Genomic DNA, 15330 nt, shown 5'->3' with positions numbered 1-15330 from the left:
TCAGCTTCTTGCACCCTGCACCTTCACTGGAACATACGGTAACTTTGCTCTTCTTGAGTGGCTTCTATTGTCTGTCACCTGTCATTCTGACTTAATTCCTAAACCTGTCTCTTATCCAGCAGCTTCTAGGTCTTTTCATTATTTTCATATATTGCCTACAGTTATACTGAACTCTTACCCCACAAAATGCACTTACAAACATGAGAAGTGTCTTTAGACATGTTCTGAGCTTTGAACAGTATTTATATATGTAGTACTAAGCATACCCCAGGAGTACTAAGAAACCAATACTTATTAAGAGCATTTGTTGAGAGCATTATTTCTATGCTTACATTAGGTTACAATATATAAGGTTCTTATTTTTTTTAAGGTTTCATTTATTTAGAGAGAGAGAGGGAGAGGGCAAGTGCAGAGGAGAGGCAGAGAGAGAGGGACAGAGAGAATCTTAAGCAGAATCTGCACTGAATGCAGAACGCTATGGGGGGCTTGATCTCATGGCACAGATCATAACCTGAGCCAAAATCAAGAGTCAGATGCTTAACCAACTGAGCCCATCAGGTGCCCCAATGAGGTTCTGTAAAGAGAAAATCAAGTTCTAACATTAATAACAAGAAACTTTTTTTGTTTGAATATCTGTGTGTTCATTTAACTAATGAATTATGTTGTGCAATTAACATTTTCTCATTTATAGTAAAAATAATTCAAGCGACTATCGTATAGATGGGGGAAGACTGGCATACCTCATGCTATTGACTGGGAGAGGACTGGTATATTCTGTGCTATGGACTAGGGAAGGACTAGTTTACTCTGTTACAGAATAAGGGAAAGCTAGTACACTCTGTGTTAGAAGCACATCAGATTGTGTTATCCTGTGATGTGAACATATATTTCACAAAAGCAGAAAACAAGTGAAGTTTCTTTAAAAAGTCCAAAATGACTAAAAGGTTTCTCCTGACCAATTCAGAGTAAGAAAATAATAATATTAGTATAGTACTTTATAACTTAAATATAGTTTTTCATACAATTTAAGTATAGAGCCATTGATTAGGAGAGATGATTATCTAATTAACATATAACAAAAGAGAATGACTTGATGCCTAATTTGTTCTGACCAAAGTATTGCAAAAGGTAGACAGTCCTCGGCTGGTATGAGTGGAGTTGAGCCTCAACTGAACCAAGAGTCTGCAATGTCAAGAAGCTATACACTTGTGGCATGTGGTCAGTTTGGGGTATTATTTATGAACAAGGTCCATAGCTGTCCATCCTTGCTAAATAGGAAAAGACTAAAAACTTGAATTCTAGTAATTTCCCATTTTCTTAACTCTGCTGAAATGGCAATTTACTTCTTAAGTAAAAGTTTTATGAATGATTCTTTTGTCTATAAGAGATAAGAATTGTAGGGTATATTAGTACTTAAAAAAAAAAGAGTCTTCTTGACATCTAAGTAAGTGCTTAGCCTATTCTAAGGAGATGGACTGTATAGTGAGAATTTTCACTCCTAGGCTACTAATCATATGAAAATCTAATTTTTTTTATTTGAGTGCCTACTGTTAAGCTGAATCCTATTGTAATAATAATTGCAACATCTTTCAACCAAGAAACAAAAGGTTAACATTCAGTTGTTAATTCTCTCAACTTTCTTGCAAGGACAGTTAATAAACAGTCATCCAAGGGATCCATTCCTTCATGGAATAGAAAATATCAGAACTGTTTTTCTTTAAATATTGGGTTTCATTAATATTTTTAATTAATATTTTAAAGGAATAAGGTTCTTTTTGAAAACCATAATAAAATAAGCTGCACATTGGGGAAGGAAGTTTAGAAAGCTATGATTTTTGCAGCAACCTCTTTGACATCAGACATAGCAACTTCTTACTAGACACATCTCCAAAGGCAAGGGAAACAAAAGCAAAAATGAGTTTTTGGGACTTTTTCAAAATAAAAAGCTTCTGTACAGTGAAGGAAGCTATCAACAAAACTAAAAGGCAACCTTCAGAATGGGAGAAGATATTTACAAATGACATATCTGTTAAAGAGTTAGTATCCAAGATCTGTAAAGAACTTATCAAACTCAAGACCCAAAAAACAATCCAGTTAAGAAATGGGCAGAAGACATGAACAGGCATTTTTTTCCAGAGAAGACACAGAGATCACTAACAGCACTAACAGATACATGAAAAGTTGCTCAGCATCACTCATCACCAGGAAAATACAAATCAAAACCACAATGAGATATCATCTCGCCCCTGGCAGAATGGCTAAAATTAATGAAACAGGAAACAATAGGTGTTGTCAAGGATGTGGAGAAAGGGGAACCCTCTTGCACTGTTGGTGGGAATGCAAAGTGGTGCAGCCCCTCTGGGTATGGAGGTTCTGCAGAAAGTTAAAAATAGAACTACCCTACAATCCAGCAATTGCACTACTAGGTATTTACCCAAAGGATAAAAAAGTACTGACTCAAAGGGACATATGCACCCTGATGTTTATAGCAGCATTATCAATGGTCAAATTATGGAAAGACAAATGTCCATTGACTGATGAATAGTTGAAGATGTGGTACACACACACACACACACACACACACACACCCCACACACACAATGGAATATTACTCAGCCATAAAAAGAAATGAAATCTTGCCATTTGCAGTGACATGGATGGGGTTAGAGTCTATTACACTAAGCAAGGTAAGTCAGAGAAAGACAAATACTATATGATTTCACCCATATGTGGAATTTAAGAAATAAAACAGATGAACACAGGGGAAAAAAGAGAGGCAAACTATAAAACAGACTCTTGACTATAGAGAACAAACTCTATATGAGGGTTGCTGGAGGGGAGGTGAGCGTGGGATGGGCTAGATGGGCAATGGGGATTAAGGAGGGCACTTGTCGTGATGAGCACCGGGTGTTATATGTAAGTGATGAATCACTAAATTCTACTCCTGAAACTAATATTACACTCAATGTTAACTAATTAGAATTTAAATTAAAACTTGAAACAAACAAAACTATGACTTTTAGGGACCTTTTTCTTACAATGAAAAGAATACACAATTGGTGCCTGTAGACAAAATTTTTCCTGGTGATGATTACCAGGAAATTGCTTTCTTTAAACTTTTTCATTATTAATTGGTATTACCATTGTAAGAAGATGCTGGTAAGGAGGAGTTTTTTAAGGCTGCTGTTTACTTTAATAGGACCAGGAGTAATTGTGTTCTCAGATCCTTAGAAAATCCTGCCCTTTCAGGCCAAGACTTTTGACAATTTGTCTACTTCTAAGAAAAAGGGCTCCATGGTTCAGGCATTTTAAAATAGTAAACAAGCTCACCAGCAGAAGGCTAAGAGATCAATGTGGATAATATCTGATTATTACTTAATGATATTACTTTGATTGCAAGCTCCACAGTGGCAGGAATTTTTGTGTTTTGCTCACTATTGTATCCCCAGTGCCTTGAACAGTGTCTGGTGTGTGACAGATGACCAATAAAATTTGTTCCATGAGAAAACAGAGTCTACAGGGGAGCCCCTAATATGAAATGAGTTCTTTTTACATGTTGAAAAAGTACTGAGAAAAAACTGGTAATGATGTCCCCAAAGTCAGATCAGTCTTATTTGAGGCATGCTGTGAGAGTGCCATACAGCTGAAGATAGTCAATTATTATCTCAGTTTACTTATTTATTTATTTAGTTAGTTAATTGGTTAGTTTAGATGAGGGGAATGGAGGAGGGCAAAGGAAGAAGAGGGAGAATACCAAGCAGACACCCGCTGAGTCTGGAGCCTGACTCAGGACTCTATCTCAAGACCCTGAGATCACATCGTGAGCTGAAACCAAGACTTGGAGGCTTAACTGCACCAGCCAGGCACCTCTATCATACCAGGGTTTTTTTAAAAGTTAAAGGAGAATGTTGTAAATTATACATAAAAAGCTATTATTATGTGAAATCATACATTTTTGAATCCCGGGAAAAATTTATAAATCTTTTTGCTCTGAGCACTTATTATAAGGATACACCAGAGAAAGCTTTCGTTTACAAAATCATGGCTGATAAAGAGCTACTTCTTTCAGTGATGGAATTATCAGGTTGTTGGATGGAGAAACATTAGGCATCAGAGAAAAAACCAAATAAACATACTAGCCTTGTACACCATACAAAAGAATTTACTTAGGGGATGGATTACAGTTGTTTAAATGATTGATTAACTTAAAAAGAAAATTCAACTGAGAGAGCTATGTCTAATGATAGGTGGTAATATGAATAATTGCTCTATCCTAGGCAATCAACCCTTTTTGTAAATAACCTGAATAAAGACAGACATGGCATTCTTCCCAAGTTCACAGATTTTATGAAACCAAAAATAACAATGTGGTGGGTGGCAGAATCAGGATCCCAAATGATTTGCAGTGTTTAGTATGCTAGATATTCTCTCTTGGATCCTATAGATTTTTTATGTTTTTCTGTTCTGTACCTCAGAAGATTTATATATAAAGACTGTGCCATCTTGGGTTCCAGGGACTTCCTGCTTCCAGCTGAGGCTGGCCAATTGAAGTCACAGGGAAGGGATCGGAGGAGGGGAGGAAAGAGAAGTACAGTATGCATTTCCAGGGCTCCTTCCCCATCAGGCCAGTTTGACAATGGCTGTGCACCTCCACCTAAGGCCACTGCTCCCTTCTATTCAGCAGTAACTCTCCATGGCTACAAGTTTTCCAATGTTCTGGTAACTTCTCTTAACCACTCCACTTTCTGTCCAAGAGGTTGCAATGGCTGTCTACTATTGCTAGATTCAAGGTGCTTTTCCATCTCCTGAATGTTCCCTCTGTCTACACCTTTGTAAACTGACCCTTTATTAAATTATCTTTAATTCCTTTTTGAGTAAGCCATCTCCCCCCAACCCCGCAAGTTTTCAATTCTACTTGGGGTGGGCGGGGGCAAAAACATGCAAGATGGAGATGTGAAAAAAAAGCAGGATCAAAAAAATTATAATTACAGGTGCAATATGAGACTCCAAGTAATGTGATGTGGCTCCTGAAAAGCATTTAACTTAGAGTTATCCTAGTGCATCTATCGGTGACCAAAACAAGAAAAGTCATACTCACATATACCTGGTTCTGCTGTTCTGTACTCTACTCTGTGCCACTGATCTATTTGTCTTTTTTTGTGTGAAAATCACACTATTGAATGATGTTAATTACTACGGGGCATTTGGAGAGTTTGTTTTTAATGATAGGGGTAGAGGAAATGCTCCTGTATTCTCAGTAGCTATCTGCTTCACCAGGCAAAGCACATCCCTGTTTTAACTAGTGGCTAAAGGCCTCCACTGCTATTCTTCAGCAAAAGTAGGGATGGCCGGGGCGCCTGGGTGGCTCAGTGGGTTAAAGCCTCTGCCTTCAGCTTAGGTTATGATCTCAGGGTCCTGGGATCAAGTCCCACATCGGGCTCCCTGCTCAACGGGGAGTCTGCTTCCTCCTCTCTCTCTCTCTCTCTCTCTTTCTGCCTGCCTGCTTGTGATCTCTCTCTGTCAAATAAATACATTAAAAAAGAAGAAGAAGAAGAAGAAAAAAGTAGGGATGGCCAAATGCCAAATGCCCAACTCACCTCCCAGCCCATACCAACACACTCTCCCCAGAAAATACCACTCATAGTCTCAGCTTGGAGCAGTTCTGGAATGATTCCATCTCCATAGAAGACCTAAGTATACATGATTTGTGGCTCCTTTTATCCTTACTCAGAAATTACTCAAAATTTCTACTTCACTGGTGATAGTGTTTCTTGTTTTCCTGTGCTCTTGAAAACCTATGTATTTATCTCTCTTTCTAGTCAATTCTAAGGAAGTAGGTTTATCAGATGAAGCTGCCACCTGGATCCAACCCCAGTAACTATTACACTTTTACTACTTTAATAATAGTAACTAATACTTATTGAGAACAATGTGCCAGGTACTGTGCTAAAAGATTAGCTTATATTATCTCCATCTTTGAAACAACTTAATGAAGAGGACTGGAGATGTTAACTTACCCATGTAAGCAATGGAGTAGAAATTCAAATTAAGACAATCTGACTTCAGAGCTCAGGCTCTTATTTCAGAAAAAAATACATTTGCTTTTCTAGAAAGTATATATACACAAATCTCTAGTGGCAAGACATTATCTGTTTTCATTTACCCCTCAGAGTTCATGAAGTTGCACAGTAGTAATTACAATGATTATTAAGTAATTCACAAATTTATGAGAATTGAACTACTGAAAGAGAATGGGAGCTTGGAGAGTGCAAGCAATGGGACACATTTCCTGCCCTGCTGACATGCAAGTGGAAGAGTGGGTTAAAAAAAACAGGAATAAAAGCAGATTGTATTATTTATGGGTTTTTAAATATTTTATTTATCTATTTGACAGAGATCACAAGTAGGCAGAGAGAGAAAGAGAGAGAGAGAGAGAGAGAGGAGGAAGCAGGCTCCCCGCTGAGCAGAGAGCCCAATGCGGGGCTCAATGCCAGGACCCTGGGATCATGCCCTGAGCCGAAGGCAGAGGCTTTTACCCACTGAGCCACCCAGGTGCCCTTATGTACTTTTTAACCAAAGAATTCATCATTCTGTAGATAATAAGCATTAACAAAATCAGGCTATATATTCTTACATTGGACACCATTTATATTGATAGAATTAAACCCTCAAAAATATTCCAACATCAATTACAATCTGAGCTGTTATTATGATAATCTGTATGATTGTAACATAACTGAACTGCTGTTAAAATACTCCACAAAAACCATTACTAAAATAATTGACTGCACACTATAGGCTGAATCAGCCTGGATCCAATCAGTAGAGATAAACCACACACTAATTTCAACAGGGAAAGTTTAATAAAGGTTTATTAACTAAAACAGGATTGGAGTAATGACGGATTGTTTAGAAAGTCTACACAACATAGGAATAGCAGATATAAAGAGCAGTAACCACCCCTGGGGCTGAGAGTTCAAGGAAGAACACTCTCAGGGTTGCAGTCTGAATCTGGTTGCAGAGTGAAGCCATGGCTCACTGGATGGTGGAGATAGTGCTGTGATATTGACTGGTAAAACTTGCTGGGAGGTCACCCTCTAGGATGCCAGGTAAAGCTGTTGACAGGGAGATGTCTCACCACATGCACTACTACAAAACCACCATGGGGAGTTATATGGGAAGGCTCCTGGCCACCGGGTGTTACAGGAGCCAACCGCACAATACCAGATGGAGAAACTTCGAGCACCGTAGGAGCCTCCCTGTACTCCCAGAGAATGGTCCGGAATGCAAGAGGCTACCCTGGGAGCAGACCAGACCTTCCTCCTGAAAGGTATCTCTAACACAGTGCCTTCCACTGACAAAATTCAGCATCATACCAGTGGTCAAAGGAAAAAAAAAATCCTTCAGTGGTCCATCCTCCTTTTTGCAGAAGCAATGAAGGGTGGGTTTAGAGCTGAGAGACAGTAGATTGGTAACTGGCACTTAAACCATTGTTTCCGTATCATGAGTGAATGCAAAATACCATATATTGAATATGCTTGCTAATGACTTGATTTCTAAATCATTTTGGGAGAAGACTTTACCCTAGGTAAAAGGCATTCACATTTGCTGCTGCTCAGAGTCCCATGTGGATCATGTTTCAGACCTATCATTCCAAACTGTCACCCTCAAGCACTATCAGATGTGGCTACTGATGCACGGTGTGGCCCATTTGCCAGACCTTGACTCGAAACCTGCAGTGGCTAGTATTACTACCACAACAACATGCATCACATTCCCCCCTTCCTTCCTCCCGCCCTTTCTTCTAACAAGCAATTTTTGAAAGACTACAGTGGAATACACACTGGTATAAACAACATAGTAAAAATCTCTGCCCTGTTCAGGAGCCCAAGTTTTGATGGGAAAAACAACAAAGTAAAATATATAGAATGTTGGTAATAATTAGGGCATGCAGTAAATAAAACAGGAAAGGGAGATAAAAATATTAAGAATGGGGCAATTTCATCTGTACCCCAATGTTTATAGCAGCAATGGCCACGGTCACCAAACTGTGGAAAGAACCAAGATGCCCTTCAACCGACGAATGGATAAGATGTGGTCCATATGCACTATGGAGTATTATGCCTCCATCAGAAAGGATGAATACCCAACTTTTGTAGCAACATGGACGGGACTGCAAGAGATTATGCTGAGTGAAATAAGTCAAGCAGAGAGAGTCAATTATCATATGGTTTCACTTATTTGTGGAGCATAACAAATAGCATGGAGGACAAGGGGAGTTAGAGAGGAGAAGGGAGTTGAGGGAAATTGGAAGGGGAGGTGAACCATGAGAGACTATGGACTCTGAAAAACAACCCGAGGGTTTTGAAGGGGCAGGGGTGGAGAAGGTTGGGGGGACCAGGTGGTGGGTATTAGGGAGGGCACGGATTGCATGGAGCACTGGGTGTGCTGCAAAAACAACGAATACTGTTACGCTGAAAAGAAATTAAAAAAAAAAAAAAAGAAAGGGGGTTAATTTTGAGTAAGATGGTCAAAGAAGGCTTAGTAAGAGTTAACACAAGCACAGATCTGATGTTTCTGGGCGGAAAAGTATTATAGGTAGAGGCAAATGCTGGTAATGTTGTGGAGTCTTGATTATGCATTTTCAAGCAAGAGCAGAGGCTGAGAAAGCAGCAGCAATGGGGTCAGAGAATAATGGGTGAACATGGGAAGTAGGAGCCAGACTGTGTCCAAATAATCTCAATGCTGTCTAGAATATTCAGTAGTTTAAGAGTAATTTAGCATATTCTCTTGATTTAAAATACTAGAATGTTTTATTGAATTCTGTCATTTCATCCACAGTAATGTCAATTATAAAATCTTACTTTACTTTTTCAATTCTTGAAGCAGCTGCCACAACAAATCTCCACAGGCCTTTAACTAACTTATATTCCAAAATGTATGATTTTGTGTCTTGCCAACAGGTTTAACCCAGAATTTGACAACAAATAGGCAGTAAATCTTTTAAAATAACCTCAAAGAAATACATATATTAATAGCAGAAAATAGTAAATATATTATTTTTTATTAAAGTATATCAATACCTAGAAACAATAAAGGGTACATTATAAATACAGATACAAAATAAGTAGGTCAAAGAGTCACTTGAAATAGAAAACTTTTTAAGTTATTCTTAAAAGTATATCAATGGAAAAAAACATAAATTTGTTAACTTTAAATGCCTCTATATGTATTGTAAGAATATATAACTTTAAAATCTTCTTGTTTAAATTCTTAAATAACTAGAGTGACTAAATATGTTCAGGATCCTTTGGGCACAAAAATTATTTAGACTCACCTAGCAAACCAAATACAGTTGACCTTTGAAAAAAATGAGTTTCAACTACATGGGCCCTTTTACATGCAGACTTTTTTGCAGTCCAGTACCATAAATTTATTTTCTCTTCACTATAATTTTAATATTTTTTCTCTAGATTACTTTATTAGAATACAGTACATAATGTATCACCTGTTTACCTTATTGGTAATACAGCTTCCGGTCGACTGTAGGCTATTAGTAGTTAAGTTTTGGGGGAGTCAAAAGTTATACATCGATTTTGGGGAGAGTTTGGGGGAGTCAAAAGTTATACATAAAAAAAAAAAGTTATACATGGATTTTTGGGGGAAGTCTGGAGGAGTCAAAAGTTATACATGGAGTTTTGACTAGGTGGAGATTTGATGCCCCTAACCTGTAATTCATTATGCTGTTATTTCTGTTCTTTTACAATTTTGCTTATAAAGGTGTTAATTCATTAATTCAGAGTAATACTGTAAAACAATACTCTGACTTGTATGTGCTACATTTTGAATATTTGGAGAAGTTACTTTTGAGGGGGGACTTTATAAATTTGAACCATTTGAGTTACTAATAATCACACTGACAAATTCAGAAAATTTCCCCACCACCCCTGAAATTATCCATCAGAATCACAGTAAGTTCCCTATGTCACATGCAAAAATACCTTCCAAGTTCTATATCCATATATTTCAATCAGGTTCAAAAGGGAAGAAGGGATGCAAAAGTAAAACTGTAATAACAATTTTAAATACCATACTCCATTTTCCCTGAAATTTTTGTCTTTGAGTTAGTATAATGGTCTAAATTTTGCCCAAAAAAAAAAAAAAAAACTAAGAAAAATATTTCTTCGGTCTTCCAAAAATTTAAATACTTCTTGGATTTTCAACTCAAATTATATGTAATCACAAACCTATAATAAAGCACAAGGTTAGCAAAACATTAAAAAAAATATTAACCTCAAATAAATATAATTTTATCTTATGTTATAGTACCTTTATTCTACTCACTTTTTTCAGCTTGCTAAGAAGACTCTAGATTTCTTTTCAATGTTTAAAAGCAACTGATATTTTCATTTCCTCTTCCCTTTAAAAATGGTAGAAAAATCTATTTTAAAATAGAGGCAAAAGCTCCTTGAAACATTTTTCCTCGCCTCAAAACAGACCTATATTTGGTATATATATTTTTTTTACATTTTTTAAAAAGTATTTTTTATTTGTTTATTTTGAGAGAGAGAAAGAGACAGAGTGAGAGAGAGCCTGAGAGGGGAGGTCAGAGGGAGAAGCAGACTCCCGATGGAGCTGCAAGCCCAATGTGGGACTCAATCCCAGGGCTCTGGGACGATGACCTGAACCAAAGGCAGTTGCCCAACCAACTGAGCCACCCAGGCGCCCTTTTTTTACATTTTTAAAATGAAAGAGGATCAAAATTAAACAATTTTCTTTTTATAACTAGGTCTGATAGAGTGACATATCCATGGGACACACAAGAAAAATACTGTGTGTGTAATTTTTATATGTATATATATATGTATGTGTGTGTATATATATATATATATGACACACCATTGCCTTATATAGTACCCCTAATTTAAAAGACTGCATTAAATTCACTTATCTATTTATCTATTTTAGATACAGCAATTACTGTCATTTAAGATAAAACATTACTGATGTTCAAAGTACTTCTGTAGATGATACGGAAGATAAGTGTTTGCCCCATAACCAGATAACTACAGGCAACAACTAAGCACACAAACCAGAAACATAAATAATATACTATTCATTATGAACAAGCTCTAATCAGGCTTCATATCATATTTAATGGCTAAAAACTAAAAAGCACCTAGAAGTAGAAATAAATGCTTTCATGTGAATAAAAAAGGTTCACTTAGCAAACCCTCAGCAATACTGACCATAAAGACAACATTACACATCAGCCTCTTAAGATTCTTAAGATTCTATCTCCTTGGTCTGCTTCAAAGAGCTCACTATAGGTTGATTACATACATTTATGCTACTTCTCAAGAGAAGCAAAGTTCATAGCTTTGCATGTGATGGCATCCTTGACAGGATGACAGGATGTCTCAAATACATAGAGGTACTCAATGTGCACTTTCCAAATTACACATAGGAATATGCTTGCTTTCTATAATGTATATTTAAGAAGAGCTCAAGACTTTCTTAATAAAATCTAGATGGCAATGAAATTTTCTAAGTCATGAAAGACTATCTGGAAGCTATTAAATAAATTCTATCTTAATTACTGTAATTTTAAGTACACCTTATTCTGAAGAATTCAAATAATATCTTTAAGCAAATTTATAATGTACAGAGTTTAGCCTTGCCAATATGGAAACTTAATTTAAAAAAAAGAGAAAGAAAAGAAAACTATTCAAAGCCTCTAACCAGAGATAAAATTGTAAATCATTTTAGGCTTTCTAACAAAGTATTTAAATTTTCATACAAAACCATAACTCTTCTTTCCTTAAAAATATATTCTCTAGAATACCAAACTAGAAAAGAGAGATGAATAAATCATACCTAAAGCATGATCTTTCAGTGTAAAATATTTTCCCACAGATCCAAGGAGACCAAAAACTATGACATATAACCCCCAAAAAAGAAGCCTAGGGACCCAGGATATGAAAAACATAAGAGGGGCGCCTGGGTTGCTCAGTGGGTTGAGCCGCTGCCTTCGGCTCAGGTAATGATCTCGGGGTCCTGGGATCGAGTCCTGCATCGGGCTCTCTGCTCAGCAGGGAGCCTGCTTCCCTCTCTCTCTCTCTGCCTGCCTCTCTATCTACCTGTGATCTCTCTGTCGAATAAATAAATAAAATCTTTAAAAAAAAAAAAACATAAGAGACCAGATCACCAAAAGAAGCATAAGCTCACATCACATAAGACAGAACATCTATACAAAAGTTTTAAAAATAAAAAATAAATACAGGCCATAGAATTAAGTGAAAAGTGAAAAGTCAGTACATTTTCATGAAAGGACATAAAAACTTTGTGACTGGGACGCCTGGGTGGCTCAGTTGGTTAAGCAGCTGCCTTCGGCTCAGGTCATGATCTCGGCGTCCGGGGATCGAGTCCCACATCGGGTTCCTTGCTCTGTGGGGAGCCTGCTTCTCCCTCTGACTCTGCCTGCCACTCTGTCTGCCTGTGCTCACTCTCTCTCTCTCTCTCTCTGACAAAATAAATAAAATCTTTAAAAAAAAAAAACAACAAAAAACTTTGTGACTACTGTAACCACTATATAAATACAGGCCTATACCAGAGATATTGTGGGTTCAGTTCCAGACCACTACAATAAAGCAAATATTGCAACAGTAAGTCAAATGAATTTTGTGGCTTCCCAATACATGTAAAAATTACATTTATACTACACAGTAGTCTATTAAGTGTGCAATAGCATTATATTTTAAAGAAACAATGTCTATATCTCAACTTAAAAATATTTAAATTAATTTAAATTAATTAAAAATTTTTTTATTGCTAAAAAATGCTAACCATCATCCGAGCTTTCAGAAAGCCTTAATTTTTTTGCTGGTGGAGGGTCTTGCCTTGATGTTGATGGTTGCTGACTGATCAAGGTGGTGGTTGCTGAAGGTTGCGGTGGTTGTGGCCATTTCTTAAAATAAGACAATAATGAAATTTGCCTCACTGATGGACTCCTCCTTTCACGAACAATGTCTCTGTAACATGAGATACTGTTTGACAGCATTTTACACACAGAAGAACTTCTTTCAAAATTAGCGTCAATCCTCTCAAAGCCTGCTGCTGCTTTATCAACTAAGTTTATGTAGTATTCTAAATCCTTTGTTGTCATTTCAACAATCCTTACATCATCTTCACCAGGAGTAGATTCCATTTCAAGAAACCACTTTCTCTGCTCACCCATGGGAAGCAATTCCTCATCCATTATAGTTTTATCATGAGATTGCAGCAATTCAGTCACATCTTCAGGCTCCACATCCAATTCTAATTCTTTTGCTATGTTTACCACATCTGCAGTTACTTCCTCCACTGAAGTCTTGAACCCCTCAAAGTCAACCATGAGGGCTGGAATCAAATTCTTCCAAACTCCAGTTAATGTTGACATTTTGACCTCTTCCCATGAATCACGAATGTTCTTAATGGCATCCAGAATAGTGAATCTTTTCCAGAAGGCTTTCAGTTTACTTTGCCCAGATCCATCAGAGGAATCACTATCTACGGCAGCTATAGCCTTACGAAATGTATTTCTTAAATAATAAGACTTGAAGGTTGAAATGACTCCTTGGTCCATGGGTTGCAGAACAGACGTTGAGTTTGCAGGTATGAAAACAACATTAATCTCACTGTACATCTCCATCAGAGCTCTTGGGTGACCAGGGGCATTGTCAATGAGCAGTAATATTTTGAAAGCAATTTTTTTTTCTGAGCAGTAGGTCTCAACTGTGGGCTTAAAATATTCAGTAAACCATGTTGTAAACAGATGTGCTGTCATGCAGGCTCTGTTATTCCATTTATAGAGTACAGGCAGAGTAGATTTAGCATAATTCTTAAGAGCCCTAGGATTTTCAGAATGGTAAATGAGCATTGGCTTCAACTTAAAGTCACCAGCTGCATTAGCTCCTAACAAGAGAGTCAGCCTGTCCTTTGAAGCTTTGAAGCCAGGCATTGACCTCTCCTCTCTAGCTATGAAAGTCCTAGATGGCATCTTTTTCCAATATAAGGCTGTTTCATCTACATTGAAAATCTGTTGCTTCGTGTAGCCACCTTCATTAATTATCCTAGCTAGATCTTCTGGATAACTTGCTGCAGCTTCTATATTAGCACTTGCTACTTCACCCTGCACTTTCATGTTATAGAGACGGCTTCTTTCCTTAAACCTCATGAACCAACCTCTGCTAGCTTCAAACTTTTCTTCTGCAGCCTCCTCACCTCTCTCAGCCTTCATAGAATTGAAGAGAGTTAGGGCCTTGCTCTGGATTAGGCTTTGGCTCAAGGGAATGTTGTGGCTGGTTTGATCTTCTATCCAAACCACTAAAACTTTCTCCATATCAGCAATAAGGCTGTTTCGCTTTCTTATCATTCGTGTGTTCACTGGAGTACCACTTTTAATTTCCTTCAAGAACTTATCCTTTGCATTTACAACTTGGCTGACTGTTTGACGCAAGAGGCCTAGCTTCCGACCTATCTCTGCTTTTGACATGCCTTCCTCACTAAGCTTAATCATTTCTAGCTTTTGATTTAAAGTGAGAGACATGCGACTCTTCCTTTCACTTGCACACTTAGAGGCCATTGTAGGATTATTAATTGGCCTAATTTCAATATTGTTGTGTCTCAGGGAGTAGAGAGGCCCGAGGAGAGGGAGGGATGGAGGAAGGGCCAACTGGTAGAACAGTCACAACACATGTAGTATTTATCAATTAAGTTCACTGTTACTGGGTCTGGTTCGTGGCACCCCAAAATAATTACAATAGTAACATCAAAGATCACTGATCACAGATCACCATAACAAATACAACTATAATGAACAAGTTTAAAAGACTGAAAATTATCAAAATGTGACACAGAGACACTAAGTGAGCAAATGCTCTCATTAAAAATGGTGCCAATAGACTTCTTTGATGCAGAAGTACCACTTTTGATTTGTAAAACACACATCTGCGAAGCACAATGAAGTAAAGTTCAATAAAACAAGGCATACTATATCTGTATAGTATACCTATACTGTATTAACCTGCAGGTTTGGGTTATCTCTTTTGGGAGGCTTAAGGTATTAATTTTTAATCTCAAATTCTTTACAAAGAAATTTACCTCCCTCTGAAATATTAAGTCAGGTAGTACTTCAAATTTCTTCCTTCATGGAAACAGTTACTGGAATAGAAAAATCTTTTCATGCTCTAATAAAGATTTTGAATGTAAATCTTTTTTTTCTACAGAAATCAATTATTGGTAATATATCTTCTTCTCTTAGCAAATTAAAGAACTGTTGAATCACATATT

The 15330-nt window shown here is 37.2% G+C and overlaps 1 protein-coding gene across 2 annotated transcripts; it reads right to left on the bottom strand.

The window, feature by feature from the left end:
- Window positions 1-8875: 8875 nt before the first annotated feature.
- Window positions 8876-15262, bottom strand: LOC116597870 (tigger transposable element-derived protein 1). 2 transcript variants are annotated; one of them, XR_004288823.1, is made up of 3 exons: window positions 12847-15262; window positions 10345-10420; window positions 8876-10247 (listed from the first exon to the last, which is right to left on the bottom strand). XR_004288823.1 is itself a non-coding variant. In XM_032356154.1 (2 exons), exons 1-2 carry the CDS (start codon window positions 14621-14623, stop codon window positions 10407-10409), a joined length of 1791 nt encoding a protein of 596 aa, XP_032212045.1. In that variant the 5' UTR covers window positions 14624-15262; the 3' UTR covers window positions 8876-10406. The 2 variants fall into 2 exon arrangements, 1 of the variants encoding a protein (XP_032212045.1); XM_032356154.1 differs by having other exon boundaries at window positions 8876-10420.
- Window positions 15263-15330: the final 68 nt, after the last annotated feature.

Source organism: Mustela erminea, chromosome 8, assembly GCF_009829155.1.
Source record: "Mustela erminea isolate mMusErm1 chromosome 8, mMusErm1.Pri, whole genome shotgun sequence".
NCBI classification, from domain to species: domain Eukaryota; kingdom Metazoa; phylum Chordata; class Mammalia; order Carnivora; family Mustelidae; genus Mustela; species Mustela erminea.
Note: the sequence above shows the minus strand (reverse complement) of the source record. Positions and strands in the feature narration are given on the sequence as shown.